The 18341-nt window shown below is 37.2% G+C and overlaps 1 protein-coding gene across 1 annotated transcript; it reads left to right on the top strand.

Moving 5' to 3' along the window:
- Window positions 1-10665: 10665 nt before the first annotated feature.
- Window positions 10666-16814, top strand: LOC129275225 (actin, cytoplasmic-like). The gene is made up of 5 exons (XM_054912019.2): window positions 10666-10802; window positions 12562-12801; window positions 13550-13796; window positions 15698-15926; window positions 16337-16814. Exons 1-5 carry the CDS (start codon window positions 10677-10679, stop codon window positions 16623-16625), a joined length of 1131 nt encoding a protein of 376 aa, XP_054767994.1. The 5' UTR covers window positions 10666-10676; the 3' UTR covers window positions 16626-16814.
- The last annotated feature ends 1527 nt before the right edge of the window (window positions 16815-18341 follow it).

Genomic DNA, 18341 nt, shown 5'->3' with positions numbered 1-18341 from the left:
ATGTAAATATTGTTAATTTTTGATAATTCATAATGAAGATATGATTGATAATGTGATTTTACAAAATGGCGTCTAGATGACGTCACGATGACCTTTTGACCTTGAACTTGTTTCATACACATGACATGAGAAGTCCCCATAAGTGATGATATTTAGATGAAAATTGAAGGTGTAGATTTTGAGATTTTACGCTAACAAGAAAGGGGCGGAAAAATAAAGAAAAAAGAAAATTCGTACGATATTAATAGTTGATCTGTCGATTGACAGATCACATAATAAGCTGCTGAAATCCTTCTATCTCATTGGCTGATGGTGATCTTGAAACAGAAATCATGCATTTGTTATTATGACAAGTTTTTTTTAATGAAATGGAACCTTGCTTCATCTATATACTTTATGCTTCATCTCATCCCTCTTGGTCTGATCCAAGTTGGCTGCATACTATTTCCTTTTCGCCCACTACCATTTTGTTTTCTTTCGAGTAACACTATATTCACTTGGTCTAAGACCGTGTAGTTTATATGGTTAGATGAACTTATTTCTGAAACAAATTTTAATTTGGTAGTTTAAAGAATAATGAGCAGATGGAGTTGAAATTAGACCAAATGGGCTTTGGAATAAATGAGAATTAGACTGAGCGTGTTCTGGACCAAGTGTAGTCCATAAGATTGGCAACGAGACGGTTTAGCCCATCTGGTATTAGACTATTCTGCAAGAACAGACTCATATTGAAGACTAGACGCCAAACTCTGGCCCGTATTCTGAAATCGGGGTTGAAATTAACCTGGTTTTAAGTTTTGGTTTAACTATGGAGAGCCGATTGGGGCACACATCTCTATTAATACACATTCAATTTAGCAACTCATATGACACTCAAACCATTCATTAACTGCTGGGAATGATGAGTGAAGTGTTTTTCTTCATTATGAAAACAAATGGAAACAAAACCGTAAACATGTGTTCACATAATTTTTTAGTTTTTAGTTTTTGGTTCCCCATAATTTTAGCACAGTGTTAGATCGTGGTCTATACGCTAAACCTGACTTCAGAATACGGGCCAATGTCTGTGCCAAGCCAGCCACAGTACATAGTGAATCTAGTTTCACCACTTCAGACTCTTCATTATGCACTATGTGAATTGTGAAAACTAAGGGTCTGTTCCTGAAGACTAGTTATATATATTAGACTAACTGATAAGAGAATAATATGAACCATATTGAAAAGAGCTACTGTAACATGGCAAATGCTATATAATACATTGTATATTCAACATTATGTGGTAAGGTATTTTCTCACAAACCCCAAAAATACCCTATGCTGAGGTGAAGAATATCTTTGGCTGCACTGTAAAAACTGTGGTGTTAAAACTGACACCAGTGGGTGTTAATAGAGGACCACACCCTCTGGTGTTAAAATTACATCCTAGAGATTGAATTTAATATCAAAGAGTGTACATGCAACAACCAAAGGTGTTGCAATAACACCTATAGGTGCTAACCTAACACTGTCAATTTAACACCGGTGTAAAATCACTGGTGTGGTCCTCTATGTACACCGGTTAACACCGCAGCTTTTGCTCTGTACAGTGAGATAGCTGGCTCCACTGATCGAACTGTACATCAGTTATTTTCTGTCCCATTCTTTTCAATATTCTGGGTTAAGCAAATTATCAACCTCATCCTATAACGGGTGTCTTCAATAGACTAACTACTGATTTAAAATTCAACCGTCTTTTACTCTAATTCAATTATCTATTGATTGCAATCAATCACTGATTTAGTTCTTTTTTTATTCAATTCAATTAAATTTTTTAAATATAATTCATTCATATATCTATCTCATCTATCCATTCATCCATCCATCTATCCTATCTGTCTCTATCTATCTATCTACATGTATCTATCTATCTATCTGGCTATCGATATATCTATTTATATATATATCCATCCATCTGTCTAACTGTATACTTTTCTATCTTTCTGTTTTCTTTCTTTCCTTCTTCATTTGTAATTTTTTCTCTGAACCCCCTCCCCCGCCCTTCTCTTCCTTTGCCTATTCTCTCATAACCCCCCCCCCCCACTTCCTGGCTCTCTCTTCCTCTTTTCTGACTCTCTCTCTCTCTCCATATTTCTTGCCCTAACATTCCTGCTTTGATCGCTCTCTTACCCAACTTAAAGGGGAAGTTAGCCCTGACAAAAACTTTCTTGTTAAAATAGCAGGAAAAAAAATTGCCTAAGGTTTGAAATAAATCCATCAAAGAATTAAAAAGTTATTATAATTTTAATCATTTTAATTGTAACGTCATATGCGAGTAGCGTTCCTACATGGCGAATGGTAAAACAAATCAATGAAATGTCATTTTCTCAGAAAATTGAAGATTGTTTTTATTGTACCTTTTGTATAACAATAGACAAATCATTTCACACCCGATCATGAAAAGAAAACAAAAATAATTCCTCAGGAACCATTAAAAAATGAAATTCATGCATTTAATATTACATAACATAATGAGGCACCTGCTCGTTTATGACGTCGATCCAAAACTTAAAATTCTAATAAATTTCTTAATCTTTAACGGATTTTCCTCAAACCTTCACCAATATTTTTCATTGTTTTTTCTGGTATTTTTTTTTCAACAAACTTGTCTTTGTGAGTGAACTTCCCCTTTAAACCGAAGCGAGAGAAAATATGATAATCGATATGATATTGACATGGTGATGTAACATATGTGTTTCCCACATACAGTAAATTTATCACTATGCCTATGTTTTCGTCATGTTATTCGGTGTAAAATAAAACACCGTAAAATAATATAGAATTAATTTCCTTCTTTAATAAATAGATGTCTTAACGAATGAAAAGAAATTAATATCAACCCCTCGAAACAGCAAATGGATAGTAATAATCATCTCCTGTGTTTATTCATACGTACCAGACATTCTCTCACTTAATTCGTAGCATTTTTTGGTCTTTTGAAACTATTCTGTTTTTAGCCCGCCCCTTGTTTATAGACAATAGATACATGGGCCTTTAAAGTTCAGTCACATGATTTCATGTACAGTTTTTATTCAGTTCGTGCGCTTTATTCCATAGATGGTGATGAAAAAAGACTTTGTTATGGGGAAGATTTGTTAGCTCTTATATAAATATTGTCAGTAAAATAAACCTAATACAGTATATACAAAATATTTTCAACCACCATTATCTGCCGGTTATGCTCTATTTGCTTCTACCAGTGAGCAATCAGGCCTACTGTGTCATTTTGGTTCGAATCCAAGTCATGTCGGTTTTTTTTTCGTAGAGACCCATCCAATTTGTAGGTATCCAACTCCTTTGATAACGCTTGTGCGCTGGGGTTGCAGCAGTGCTAAAGTAAGTTATATTTATGATAATACAATTAACTCCTTGAATACTGCGTGTTATTCATTTTATCACATCCCCAAATAGTTTCCCAATGATGGTCTAGCTTGCTGGGGTTGCAGCCGTTCTAAAGTGAGTAACATTTAATACAATTAACTTATTGAACACTGTATGCTATGCATTTTATCACATCCCCAAATAGTTTCCAACAATGATCTAGCTGCATACTATGATGGTGATTGATAAATCTCATCAGGTCATCCTTCTTCTTCTTCCATTAGAGTAAATCCTTCTTGTAGAGTATTGTCGTACTTTTGCAGAAAAGGTGCAGTCGCAGGAACACATGTAAAGGAAGTGCAGTGATGTACTAAACAATATCAATAAAATTTGCTGTTTAGCCATGGTGCGAGTAAAAATCGTCATTCTTCAGAATCCTATCAAACTAAAAATGAATGTTCCTATATGATTATACATGGCAAGGGGCATCCAGAAGAAAAACACTCAGCAACAGAATCGTTTGCCATCCACGACGCAGAGGGCACTTCATCATCACTTCCTGGCCAATTGATGTCCATCTCATCCGACGACAAACCAGAAATATTGACCATGCTGTGTTGGTTGGTCGCTGGCATAAGGCTGTGAATCCTGGAGCATTCTTTACAAAGGGCAATCCTGCAATCTGGGCAGTACATAGTGGCACCTCCTGGATCCTTCCTCGGACATGTCCCGCAGAAATCCAACCCAGGCGTTCCTTTTGCCTCGTGGACTTCCACAATCCTCAAGAGGCGATTTAGTCGGAAATCCTGTTGAAGCCCGGCAACACCCAGGGGTGAGAGGGCGGTCTGCTGTCTGCAGAGTGGACACTGGATATGGGAAGGTGGTAAAGGATTCCGAGTCGTACGCTCTACCGACTTCTTCATGCATTTCTTACAAAAGCTGTGATGACAGTCCAGGACCCGTGGATCATGGAACCTACTGTAGCATATTGTGCAATCCAGCTCATCTGAAATTGATTTGTGTAGATCCATCTGTACATACTACAAGCACAAATCGTACATGTCGTATCTAAACACAGTTCTGTTCAATCGAAATGATGTTGCTTTAGGAATCATTTGATACTTGTCCACTCCCAACATGTTCACAATCACAGATGACAGGACCATAATTCAGATGATTATCTACAGCAACGTTATCCAAGAGTTTGGAGAAAGTCGAATCCACTTGCTCATTTTCAGCAAACATAATTCTTTAGATTCTGTGCTATAGATTTTTTTACCTGCGTGTTTTAGACTCTCTATATAGGCCTACACACATATACCTAATATTGATAACAAAGAAAAGCAGGAACTGGCAGTAAGCCCATGCTTTCCGGTGAAACATGAGTTTGTGTCTAGGGTTTAATGTGTTTTGAAACCACTCCAAAAATAATACACAATTTTCTTGTTATGGGCATTTCAGTTCGGGTTATTGTGTTAATGGTAGCCACTTCAGTTCCGGAAACTGTTCTCCTATCGAACTTTGCTATTACGGCCCTGGTATCAAAACAGGAAGGGGTATAGAGCAGGTATATGCCTGACATAGGCACCATCCCATTGACGAACTATACGCTCATTACACCATTCAGTGAATGCTAAAACTGAAATACTATGGTTTCTCTCTTTCGGGGGTAGGCACCCCGCCCCAATTATTTTCCTGAAAAAAAACACAATATAATAGGAAGGGGAGTGGCCCCCCCTCTCTCTCGATTTATTTTCCTGGTCTAGAGTTAAAAAAAGAGAGAGGGAGAGCTAACTCTCTCTGTGTGTATATATACTATAAACGCGAGGTGATTTTTTTTATATACTGGATTATTGAACTGAATATTTTCCATGTTCTAAGTACTTTTTGTATGCACGAACAGAAAATATTCTAACTTACTAATTGATGTGAACGGAAAACTTTTTATATGCTGAAAATTTCATCAAAATCGGATGTAAAATAAGAAAGTTATGACATTTTGAAGTTTCGCTTTGGTATTGGTATTTATTTTCCATATCACAACATTAAAAAAGGTTAAAATGTATGTACATAATAAAAATGAAAGGTATAGTGAAATGGCTGGATAAGCCCACTCAGCTTTGTTGATATAACAACGCTGTTCTTCCCTGGGGTCCAGAGCATACATAACAAAGATACTGTACATGACAAAAAGAAAAGAATGATTACAAATCCAAGCAAGATATTTGACATAAACAAAAATAATGAAAACAACAATGGAAAAAGAATATATTTTGTACTAAGGAGTTGGTAATGAGTAGCAAAGTTCAAAATATAATCCCCAATAGAATGATAATATATTTATCAACTTTACTCTTAAGGAAATAAAACAAGATCGTCTCAAAATATTTTCATTTTCATAATGATCAAACGGTCATCCTTTTTATTTGGTTATCTTTTATACTTGTGTTTACGCTGTGTATATATTTCAGCCATTTCTTGACCAAATTTGTCAAAATAAGCGGTGATATATTCATCTCTGCCATTCGGCTATTAGTCTTCCCATTTAAAGATGCAAAAATGCACCTTTTTGTCCATCGGAAAGATTTATTTTTTCACCTTTGCCTTGTATCGCACCCAGGAAAGTGCTATCAGGGTTGACTTTGGGGGGCAATCTTGAACCCCTTTTTGTTTGATCTGTATACGACTATCAAGGCTATTTTACAAAACAGGGCCCCGTTATTGATTCACCAATTTACATTCTGTGCCTTCACAGCAAAAAAATGCGGTGTTAACCGGTGTACATAGAGGACCACACCAGTTATTTTACACCGGTGTTAAATTGACAGTGTTAGTTTAGCACCTATAGGTGTTATTGCAACACCTTTGGGTGTTACATGTACACTCTTTGGTGTTATATTCAATCTCTATAGGGTGTAATTTTAACACCAGAGGGTGTGGTCCTCTATTAAAACCCACTGGTGTCAGTTTTAACACCACAGTTTTTACAGTTGTTCAATACACATACACGGCTTTATCCAGAGGCCTGGGAACGATCTTTTTCTTTTACTGAGGGGGCTGATGTAAATGTGAAAAAAACTACAAAATGAAGATAATTTTTGTTACATTTTCCCATTTTTACATATCTCCCAGAATACATGGGGGTGCTGCCTATGGCACCCATGGCACATCCGCTTCCCAGGGCGAAGGCTTAGTTGCGGTTATCATTATTTTTGTATTTAGTATTTTGTCATATTTAAGCACTGGCTATTATACAGTGCGTATCAATAAAAAGTTTACACTTTGAAAAAGTCCTGGGAATTGGGAAAAATATACAACATGGGAATAATTTTTTCATATAATTTTTTGGGTTTGTTTTGACAAAATGTCACTCTTGAGTGAGCACTGTCAACATTTTATCCCTAGGTTATTAAGCACAACTTTTACCTTTTTGTGCCAGCTAAATTCTACGGACGTGATCGGATTGTAAACAAAAGTTTATTTTAGACATCTCTAGCATCTTTTCACTATGTTTTTATCATTTAAAATGGGTTCACATTTCATTTAATACTTGTTTCTTTACACTTTTCCTAAGGTTGACAATGAGAACAAAATGAAAATCAAGTTTAATCAATTTCATGTGAATCACAGCTCCGTGTAAAGCAGATATCATCACGATGGCCTTGGTGCGTAGGGAGGGGGGGGGGGCGCAATATGGAGTGATTTAGGCAAGGAAACAAGCTAAAAGGTATAATATATCTTCAAATCAATCTTCCTCGCTAATGTCCATGTTTTCATCATGATTAACGTCTACTTTTATTCATATAAGTATTTTCACGTTCTGCGCAAATCATTTTTCACGAACTTTTCAAAAGCAACTGGCGCTTAGCAAAGCGGAAAGATTTTTCGACAATTATATCATAATTTGCTTAAAGAAATCTGTATCAATGTTAAAACGTGGAAAAAGCTTCAGGATATTTTTGTAAATATATAATTTTACAGCAGTATTGCAAACCTTTTTTTTATACGCACTGTAGAGGGAGATGGGGCGAGTGGCGAAGGAGTGAGAGAGAGAGATATGGGGGTGATAGAGAAACAATAAGACAGAAAGTGAAGAGAAAAGGAGAAAGAAAGAAAGAAAGAAAATAAGGAAAGAAATTAAAAAAAAGAAAGAAAGGAAGGAAGGAAGGAAGGAAGGAAGGAAGGAAGGAAGGAAGGAAGGAAGGAAGGAAGGAAGGAAGGAAGGAAGGAAGGAAGGAAGGAAGGAAGGAAGGAAGGAAGGAAGGAAGGAAGGAAGGAAGGAAAGAAAGAAAGAAAAAAGAGAAAGAAAGACAGAAAGGTGAAGATAAATAAGTCGGGTGCGTTGAAAAAAAAGAAAAAAAGTAATGGGTGAGAGAGGAAGTGTTAAAGTTTTCTAAAAAATACAAAGCGATTAAAACAATGCGCATCTGGCATCCCCAAACGAGCTAATTATGGACACCATACTATAAAGTGTCAAAAATGTCAAAATCCTAACCGCCCGCTTCATCAGTTGAATGTAGTCTCCAACCAATGCTTTAGGTTTTTTCTGTCACATACAATGTATACATGATTTATTTTTACATTCCTATTTCGAGAAGTCTAAGATTCAAAGGATTACCAACATAAATTATTTTTATGTTTCTCTGCTTCTTCCTGTCATGCCTAAGAGAAGAAGAAGAGACGTAGTAGCAGAGCACTGCAGTATATAGTAGCAGTACTACTACTACTTCACTACAAATAATATTCTTGTTGTTATTATTATTATTATTATCATTATTATTATTATTATTATTATTTGTAATAGTAGTAGTAGTAGTAGTAGTAGTAGTAGTACTAGTAGTAGTAATTGTAGTCACGACAAGTCCATAAATGTAAAATAGAAAGTGATTTTGAACGTTCCATGGTAAAGCATAAACTACCTGAAGACGAGACTAGCGTTGTAAGTGGGTTGATAACCAAATATGTTCATATATCTAAAAATTAATATGCCCTTGAATGTGGCTTTTGTTTTGGACTCTCTTAATGGGCCGTGTTTACGAAGTAGCTATTAAGATGAAGATTCTTCCTATCGCGTTTCACTGTGACAGAAAAGTGGTTAGACGGACACCTCTCTTTGCCGGGGAATAAGATGGATTAAGGGGTGGTCATGATCATGTTTATGTCTGCGATAAAAAAGTCCCTATGAACAATAGTTTCCACCATTATTTCTGAAAAAATAAGACGCCGTGAGCATACATACTTAAACTGAGTGTCAATGCTGATTTAATAAGTTTCTTTTGTGGTATACAGAGAGGGTATAGTAATAGACAAAACCTGTCATGATTTTAACAGATTTTTATTTATAATGACGAGAAGTATGAATGGTAAATTAGCATAATGCTATTAATACAATCGTTTTTTGTTTATTTGATCAAGTTTTGAAATCTTATTCCACCTATCCATGCATCTTCCACGAGGTATAGGTTCAATCTCATCAACACGTCATAAATTTAGTATCACACACAATGGATAAAGATAGTATTGATTTCATGGTGTAAATGACGCTGATGTTGCTCGATGATGATGATAATGGTGGTTGTGATGATGATGATGGTGATGATGATTGTGATGATGGTGGTGATGATGATGATGGTGATGATGATGATGGTGATGATGGTGATGATGATGATGACAATGATGATGGTGATGATGGTGATGATGGTGATGATGATGATGACAATGATGATGATGATGATGGTGATGATGACAATGATGATGATGATGGTGGTGGTGGCGGTGGTGGGAATAATTATAATGGTGGTGGTGGTGGTGGTGATGATGACGATGATGAGTGTCACTGCTGATTGTGATGATGATGGTGATGATGGTGGTGGTGGGTGGTGGTGGCGGTGGTGGGGATAATGATGATGATGATGATGACGATGACGATGACGACGATGGGGATGATGGTTATAATGACGGTGATAATGGAAATTATGAATTATACAAGGCTTTAATAAATTAGTTAATAATGATAATCACTCTCCGTGCATCTCCCCCAAATTCGTCACATTTTCTGTCTTCATGAAATAGAAAGTATATTATTTCAAAATTCAAAGTAAAGAGAATACATCGCTTCTTAATTCAGTCAAAGCCAACCGGTGTCTTGATTAAAGCGGACACTTTCCTCCGGACAACTTCTTACCAGACACCGATGGTAGAGTATGAGGATAATGCTGCATCTCTTTCTTTTCTGCATGGACTTCGTCATTCGACCACCGCTCCTTCGAGAAAGAGCTGATACCCCCACTTTGTTAATCTCCGCTCTCATCTTAGGATAATTTGTTGTGGATTTTCATTTTACTGAACGTTTCACGTGAGTATAATGATTGCATGATTTTGTTCATAAGCTCGTGATAACTAATACTGTTATGATAAAACAGAACTTTTGATGTCAAATGTATTTTAAAAAGAATGAATTTGAATGAATTCGCTTGTACGAAAACTTAACGATTTAACTGTTTTTGACATTTTAATCATTATTATCTTCTTAAGTTTATCTAATGAATCTTGATTGAAATATGACTGAATGTAATTTTGAACATCACTTCTTGTTTCGTTTTTTTTTTCTTCAATAAACATGATAGCAAAGATATATATATTGTATAGTTTCCTATAGAATAGAACGCAGATGGAAGCGAAAAGAACTTCAGAAATTACATGTTTGAATTCTTAGGTATTCATTATTTATTGTGTTTTATTGACATACTTCTGACTTATGTATTCGAATCCTGTTTGAAATAGGACCGAATGCATTCTGGCGATACACTTCAAAGAAACAGTTTCATTATATTAATAATTGTCCTTTTTCCTGTAAAAATCACGGATTGAAATGAAAAATACTTCCGGATTCTTAAACTTTTTTTAGATAATATATTTTTGCTATTTGCCTATATGAATGCCTAATGCCTTCGTTTTGACATTATTCTCCTATTCCAACTGTTAAACATACATTATATTTTAATGGCATGGACAAACCAATATAATTACAATATTGAAAGTCTAAATAAGCCTCAACTGAAAACAATAATGTTTTAGTAATGAGAATGAGTATGATAATAACGATAGAAATGTGGAGACTTATATTTATTGTCGGTTTTTTTTTTAAATGGAATGTTAAAGTTAATACAATGTTTATCATGTTTATGTTCATATCTCGTATATCATTATTTTTTATTTCATTATTCTCCGGTCTTTGAACACAGTTGTTTCTAATTCAAGATTCCAACTATAGTTTTTTTAAATCTCCTCAAACGTTTGTAGACTGTAGTTCTTTCGAGATGGTGGATGAAGAAGCCTCCGCCGTGGTCGTCGACAATGGGTCTGGTATGTGTAAAAGCGGCTTCGCTGGCGACGATGCACCTCGAGCCGTCTTCCCTTCCATTGTCGGTCGTCCAAGACACAAGGTGATTTTATTATATATTTTTGTACAAAAGAAACAACAATTAGTACTGATTTTATTTATAAGAACAACAACGACAATGGTTAAAATAACATCAACAACAGACATGACAGAAACAAAAACTAATGGGGCGTTGCAATCAATAATTGGAAGTCAAGTTGGGTCAAAATGTTAATAATAAGTTTGGCAATAATTGCATATTTGCATTCGATTGCTGGTCTGATTCATGTAACAATACGTAAAATATTCAGTTTGCTCTAGTTACAATTGATACATCAATTCTCAGATTTGCATCAGAAATTTGCAATCGATCGCAAATATTTCACTGCAACACCCCCTAAATAATCGTCCGGGAATCGTCCGACTTTAATAGCCCTGAAATAAAATATTCGATTAATACTACAACCAATTCTCTTTCTTGGCTATTCATCTACATAATTGATACTTGTCAACATGGAAAAAATGGTCTTTCAAATTTCTTTAGCTATATATATATATATCTGTCGCCATACAATATGTCGTTAAAATTACAATTCCAAGTGGCTATCAAATAATATTTTCGTCGGATATTCAATCGCCATGGATTATGTCGTCAACTTAAAAATTCAGTAGGTCCATGCATGGCACTAAGTGGCTAGAAATCTAATGTGTCCTCATATTATGTGGCCAAATCATTCTAAAGTCATTTATAGTGGCCCAGTATTTCACCAAGCGACAATAAACTCACACAGTCGTCTGATGTTTTGTCGCCATGTGATATGTCGCCAGTGAATATGTGGTCGAGAAAATATGAGTCAGAAATTTCGTCTACGCCAGAGCATTATGTCGCCTTTACCTAACCCCACGACGCCTATGCACTCAATTATCCGCTCCACTACTTTCATATCTTACAAAGATGCGTATGCCGTGGTCATATCAACGATACCGACTTCGAACCGACCAACGGCATGTCATTCAAAATATTTTTATTTTTTAATAGATATTAATGAATTATCTTTTATTAGTCTAAAGTCTGTTTCTTTTGTGTGATCGTGACATAAACTGAGATATGTAAAGCTGCTGATATCATCTACATACTTTTTACTTTCAGCTTTTTAAGGACAAAATGTAGACCCCTTTAACGGGGGTGTGAGTCACTAGCAAGCGTTAAGAGGTGGGACGGAACGGTTTCGAATGTAGGGGTTGGGCGGATCATGTAGGAAATCACAATCAGATGGACATCTGTACGTTTTTGTATACGTTTATTGAAGAAAAAAATGTCCCCCCCCCCCCGACGTAGGCTGGTTGAGCATGGGGAGGTGCTAAAGTCGTATGGGGGTGCACATCTTGTGAGGTGGAATTTAAGTTTGGAAAATTAGCTGTAGAAAGCAGAAGAAGGGGTACAAATTCGTTTTGCTTTCCCCGTGTCCGAACTCCTCTGCCTCAGAGGGAGGGTGCAAGTGCACCCAGTGCACCCCCAACCTATGTGCCTAGTCTGCAGGCACAGACCCTGATTGAAACTTTGATCAACAAGTGTGTCTCCACATAAAGACTAGCATATACGAAACTTGCTGTTTCAATATTCAGCGAGAGGGCCTTCAGTACACAAGGCATGAGTAGGCTGCACATTCAGACCCTTAACTCGAGTGCACATCCCCGTGCACATCAGACGCCCTTGCCACCCCCCCCCCCCGATTCCGCTACTGCCCCCTCTCCGACGGAATTAGGATAGCCCTTTTTTTATTTGTTTTTATTTGGATGTCGACCATTCCTTTTGAATGCAGGGTGTGATGGTAGGCATGGGGCAGAAGGACTATTACGTCGGTGAGGAGGCCCAGCACAAGCGGGGTATTTTGAGCCTCCGTTACCCCATCGAGCACGGTATCGTCACCAACTGGGATGATATGGAAAAGATCTGGCATCATACCTTCTACAGTGAGCTCCGTGTCGCCCCCGAAGAACATCCGCTCCTCCTAACCGAGGCTCCGATGAACCCCAAGATGAACAGGGAAAAGATGACACAGGTACAGATTTAAAGGATTCTTTTTTGTTCAGTGATTTCTTTACTGTAACTACCCGACCGCACGCAGTGAGCAGCGAGGGGAGGGGTCTGGGGCAGTGGCCGAACAAATCTGCCATACCCCAAAAAATAAGAAATCGGGAGCTGTCCCCTTGGCCATCATTGTATTCCTCTCGGGACGCTTGGCAGAGGGGGATGGGGGCTACCGAATTTAAAACGGACTTTTTTCATATCACCATATTCTCCTTTTTCAACTGACAATTTTTTTTAAACACGCCTTTGTTGTAAGCTCGACCGCTTTATATTTTGTTTTAATCATATTTTACGCATCATCACCCCATTCCGAGTAAATTTCTAAGTGGGTGGCAAATAGTATGGTTGAATTCATGCGAAGGGGGTAAGTTAACCATTCGCGTGCATCAAATCCTTCATCGGTCATTGCTTGATTCATTCACAAACATATTGAGCAATAATGTGGCTTAGCAGGGGTACATTGCCATAGTAGGGGGGGGGGGGTGTCCTCTCATATTGCTCTACAAAAATAAAAATTCCCTTAGGTTATGCCATCCCCATGCATACATCATTGTCCTTGGGATGTTAGTTACCTTTTACGTAATATCACTAGCGCACTGCGTAATATCGAATATTTTAGTTGCCAAAGTGTTAAGGTTTTGGGAAAAATTTTGTAGTTAATCGAAAATTTGTAAATCTTATTTTTTTATAGTTTAACATCCTTCTCATTATTACTACAGATCATGTTCGAAACATTCACTTGTCCCGCGTTCTATGTGGCCATCCAAGCCGTTCTATCTCTATACGCCTCCGGGCGAACCACTGGTTTGGTGTTGGACTCGGGAGATGGGGTGACCCATACAGTGCCCATCTACGAGGGATACGCCCTCCCCCATGCGATCAAGCGAATCGACCTAGCCGGTCGGGACCTTACTGACTACCTAATCACACTGCTGACAGAGAGGGGGTACTCTTTTACGACAACAGGTATAAAATCAAAATGGAAATTCTTAGATAAATGATTGGATGGATGGTTAGATGAATGAATGTATATGGGCAAAGGGATGAAATAATGAAGGAAGGAATAAATGAATGAATGAACTAACGAAAGAAAGAATGAATGAATGAATGAATGAATAAATGGATGAATGAATGGACAAATGCAAAAAAAAAACATTAGATTTATGAATGAATGAATGAATGAATGAATGATGAATGAATGGATAAATGAATGAATTGATTAATCGATGAATGAATGGACAAATGAATGGACAAATGAATGACTGGATGAATTAATGACTGGATGAATGAATAAATGGACGAATGTATGAATTAATAAATAAATGAATGAATGAATTAATGAATTAATCGATGGATGAATGAATGAATGGAAAAATGAATGACTGGATGAATGAATGGATGAATGAATTAATTAATGAAGTAATGAAATAATAGACTAATGGAATAATGATTAAACAATATCTCGGATGTAAAATGTATAAATAGACAAAAGGATATTATATAATTTAATCGGTACATAATACATGTAAGATCACCGAAAGAGTTCATGAATAGAATAATAGCAAATGGATTAATTTATGAGTAAACAAATTGGTAGATAAATTATTGAATCGAAAATATCATAAATGAAATTATTTTAAAAGAAATCGTAGCCTACCACAGATTACATTATAAGATTGCGCATAGAGACATATTTGTTATTTGTTATGCGCTACACAAAAACAGACCATTATTATTATTATTATTATTATCATTATCATTATTGTTATTATTATCATTATTATTATTATTATTATTTTATTATTATTATTATTGTTATAAAACTATACATTATTTTTCTTTAGAGTTATGGCCATTTTGCTGAAGGCGATTTTAGTACATTTACCCATTTATCTATCTTGGTCATTCGGTGTAACCATCGGTCCTCAATCACTAATTACTTTTTACACGTATACATCTGCGTCTCCATGCTATACACAGATAACGCTGGAGACGTTGAACCCCTGATCGGGAGGGAGGGGGGGGGGTACGAATTGCGTTCATGGTCAGGTTTACTCTGACTATTGTATATACCAGGCCTTCAAAAAAAGAAAAAAATGTCACTTTAGATTCATTATGCTTTGGGTGAATGGTGAGGGAGAGATAGATGGAGGGGGAGGGAGAGAGAAAGATGAAGATTGAGAGAGAGGGGGAGAGACAGAGACACCTCTCATCTCCCTCCCCTTCCCTCCCTTCTCCCTCTCCTCTCTCCCTCTCGCTGAATTTCAAAACGTTCAGCGCACCAAACCTTGTCGCAAAGCTTTTCTTATGTATTTTAAAGCTTGTCTTTACATTCGGTATGATATACCCCAAAATGTGACTATGACCATAACGATTCATTACAAGATTATATAAAATATGTGTGTGCCCTATAAAACAGTTATGATGCGGAGGATATGCATTATTTTACACAGAACCGGTCGATTTTAATATTTTAGATGATACTCAAAGGGAAAACTGCCGATTCGTCTAATGCCAAATCTTCCACTCATCACATGGTCTACCTTCATTTTAATCTTTCATTCATTTCGCCCAATTAACACTTATCCAATTCGACAAAAACAAATGTTTATGGACTAATTGGACCAAATGGTTACTAGACGAAATGGTGAGTGGACGAAATGACAATAAGACCATGTGGATAGCGGACGAATTGATGATAGACCAAATGATAGCAGACGAGCTGGTAATTAGACGAAATGGAAATAAATTTACTCACGTATAGTTCACATTATTGCACGTTTAACAAAGCTAAATACAAGTTGTAAAGCGGCACTGTCGGTCCCATAATGTCAATATCTCCTTTTCGATTATTTTCCCCCTACCAGCCGAGCGGGAGATCGTCCGCGATATCAAGGAGAAGCTCTGCTACATCGCCCTCGACCTCGAGCAGGAGATGAACCTCAGCAGCTCGTCTTCGAGCCTCGATAAGACATACGAGCTACCTGATGGCCAGGTTATTACCATTGCAAACGAACGATTCCGATGTCCAGAAGCTCTTTTCAAGCCCTCCCTCATTGGTTTAGAGACGACAGGTGTTCAGGACACTGCTTACAGGCAAGAACTTATTGATTACAGGAGGGGGTAATTCGGACAGGGGGGCATGGGGGCTTCAGCCCGATATAATATTCTTAAGCGATCCAAAAATGATATTATACAATAGGAGGAAAATCAGAAAAAAGAGTAGGAAGTCGAAAGAATAGTATTAAAAACAAATGGCTAGACTGTAAATTGACTGTAAATTGTTTCCTTAATGCATAGAACATGTAGAGAAAAGACGACGAATGACGCTCACATCGAAGTCTTCTTGCCATCCCAACCCCAATTAAAATATACTGCAAACATGCATGCATATCCTTTGCTAACCAGAACCAAGGATGAACCATTCTGAAACAATTACTACTCGACAATAAATCAATTAATGATCCAACATCCCTCATTGTCTTCCATTGTCCCTGTATCTACAGTGGCATCTTGCAATGTGATGTCGACATCCGCAAAGATCTCTACTCCAACATCGTCCTCTCTGGCGGCACCACCATGTTTCCTGGCATAGCAGAGCGGATGCAACGAGAACTGGTGAGTCTGGCGCCCTCAACGATGAAGATCAAGGTGGTTGCGCCACCAGAGAGGCGATACTCAGTGTGGATCGGCGGTTCGATTCTCTCCTCTCTCTCCACCTTCCAGCACATGTGGATCAGTCGGGCCGAGTACAACGAGGTCGGACCTGCCATCGTACATCGCAAGTGCTTTTGAGGAATGTTCTTAAAGTTTACTTCTACCTTCTTGTATGAAGCGCCAATACATCTCAACCAATGCAGCAGGGATTGTCAACGGTGGTAGACCTAAAATGGCACCAAACATGACCAAGATGCAAGCCCTGTTTATAGTGTGGATAGTGGTAGTGTAGTGTAGATGGTGTTAGATTATAGTAACATAGTAGTAGTCAGTGGCGTACCGTGGGTCACGGCATGGGGGGGGGGGGGCCAGCAAAAAATTTGAGTCACTCGCGCGGAGCGCGCTCAGTTGCTGACCTAAGATTTTAAGGACAGTGCCATTAACGGATATGTATGTCACTGATCAAAAAATGCGAGCGCGAAGCGCGAGCTAAATTTTTTTGATATTCAGACCTATATGAAAAGGGACATCATATTTTTGTAATCATGATACGTATCTGTGTCGTTAAACAAACAATGCGAGGGCGAAAGGCGAGCTGAAAGTTTTGCATATATTGATCCCAAACAGGGATATTTTAAGGACTATTCTTTAAAGGAATCAATAAGAGTTTTATATTTCATCATAGTCATCTAATGCGAGTGCCAAGCGCCCGCTGATTTTGTTAGAATTACATCTTAACACACGAAGCACTTTTTATAGTCATTGTAATCATGATTATATCATACGCATCTCACTAATCAAAAATTGCGAGCGCGAAGCGTGAGCTGAATATTTAGGAAATTCAGACCTAAAGAGGGGCATTCTAAGGCTTGTTTGTATATAGGAATTTACTAAGACCATACGTATTTCACTAACCGAATGATGCGAGCGCGAAGCGCGAGCTGAAAATTTTTGATATTCAGATTAGAAAAAAGGACATTTTAAGACCTTAAAATGATGGGGCAATCACTTTAAGTAGTCATGGAAAAGAATTATATGTCACTACATAAAACAATAATAACTCGAAGTGCGAGGAAATATATTTGGTGTATATTGACTTGAAAACGGGAGGATTTAGTACAACAGGATCATTATATCTCGTTAAACAGACAATTCGAGCACCCGGAACAATAAAGACATAGGCCCTGAGCAAATTACAGTTATTAAAAAAATGTTTCTTATGTAATATAACATAACATAATTATTATTATAATTATAATGAACAATATTTTTTTCTTTCCCGCTACGTTTTTATTCCTTTCTCCTTTTCCCCGTTTTTTTTTTGGCCAGCCGACGTGCCCCCCGTGCCCCCCCCCGTAGTTACGCCACTGGTAGTAGTAGTAGTAGTAGTAGTAGTAGTAGTAGTAGTAGTAGTAGTAGTAGTAGTAGTAGTAGTAGTAGTAGTAGAAGTAGTAGTAGTAGTAGTAGTAGTAGTAGTAGTAGCAGTAGTAGTAGTAGAAGTAGTAGTAGTAATAGTAGTAGTAGTAGTAGTAGTAGTATAGTAGTAGTAGTAGTAATAGTAGTCGGCCTAGTAGTAGTAATAAATTATATATATTATAAGTAATATTAGTCATCGCTTACATACGATTACATAGGCATGTATAGTTGATGTTAGGAAGATGTTAAGTCTCCTTGGCTCCTTAGACATTGCCGATGGTGGAGAGTCTTTGATTTTTATATAAATAAGGTTTAGTGCATTCATAGAAATATTCGGATAAGTATCTAATAATTGAAAGTAGGCTGATTGTCCTGGGAGCAAGTATCTAGTATCGTAGCCCAATAATGGAAACGGGTACTAAATATATGAATGTTCAA

The sequence above is a fragment of the Lytechinus pictus genome, chromosome 13 (assembly GCF_037042905.1).
Source record: "Lytechinus pictus isolate F3 Inbred chromosome 13, Lp3.0, whole genome shotgun sequence".
Lineage (NCBI taxonomy): Eukaryota > Metazoa > Echinodermata > Echinoidea > Temnopleuroida > Toxopneustidae > Lytechinus > Lytechinus pictus.
This window is presented reverse-complemented; position numbering and strand designations above follow the sequence as displayed.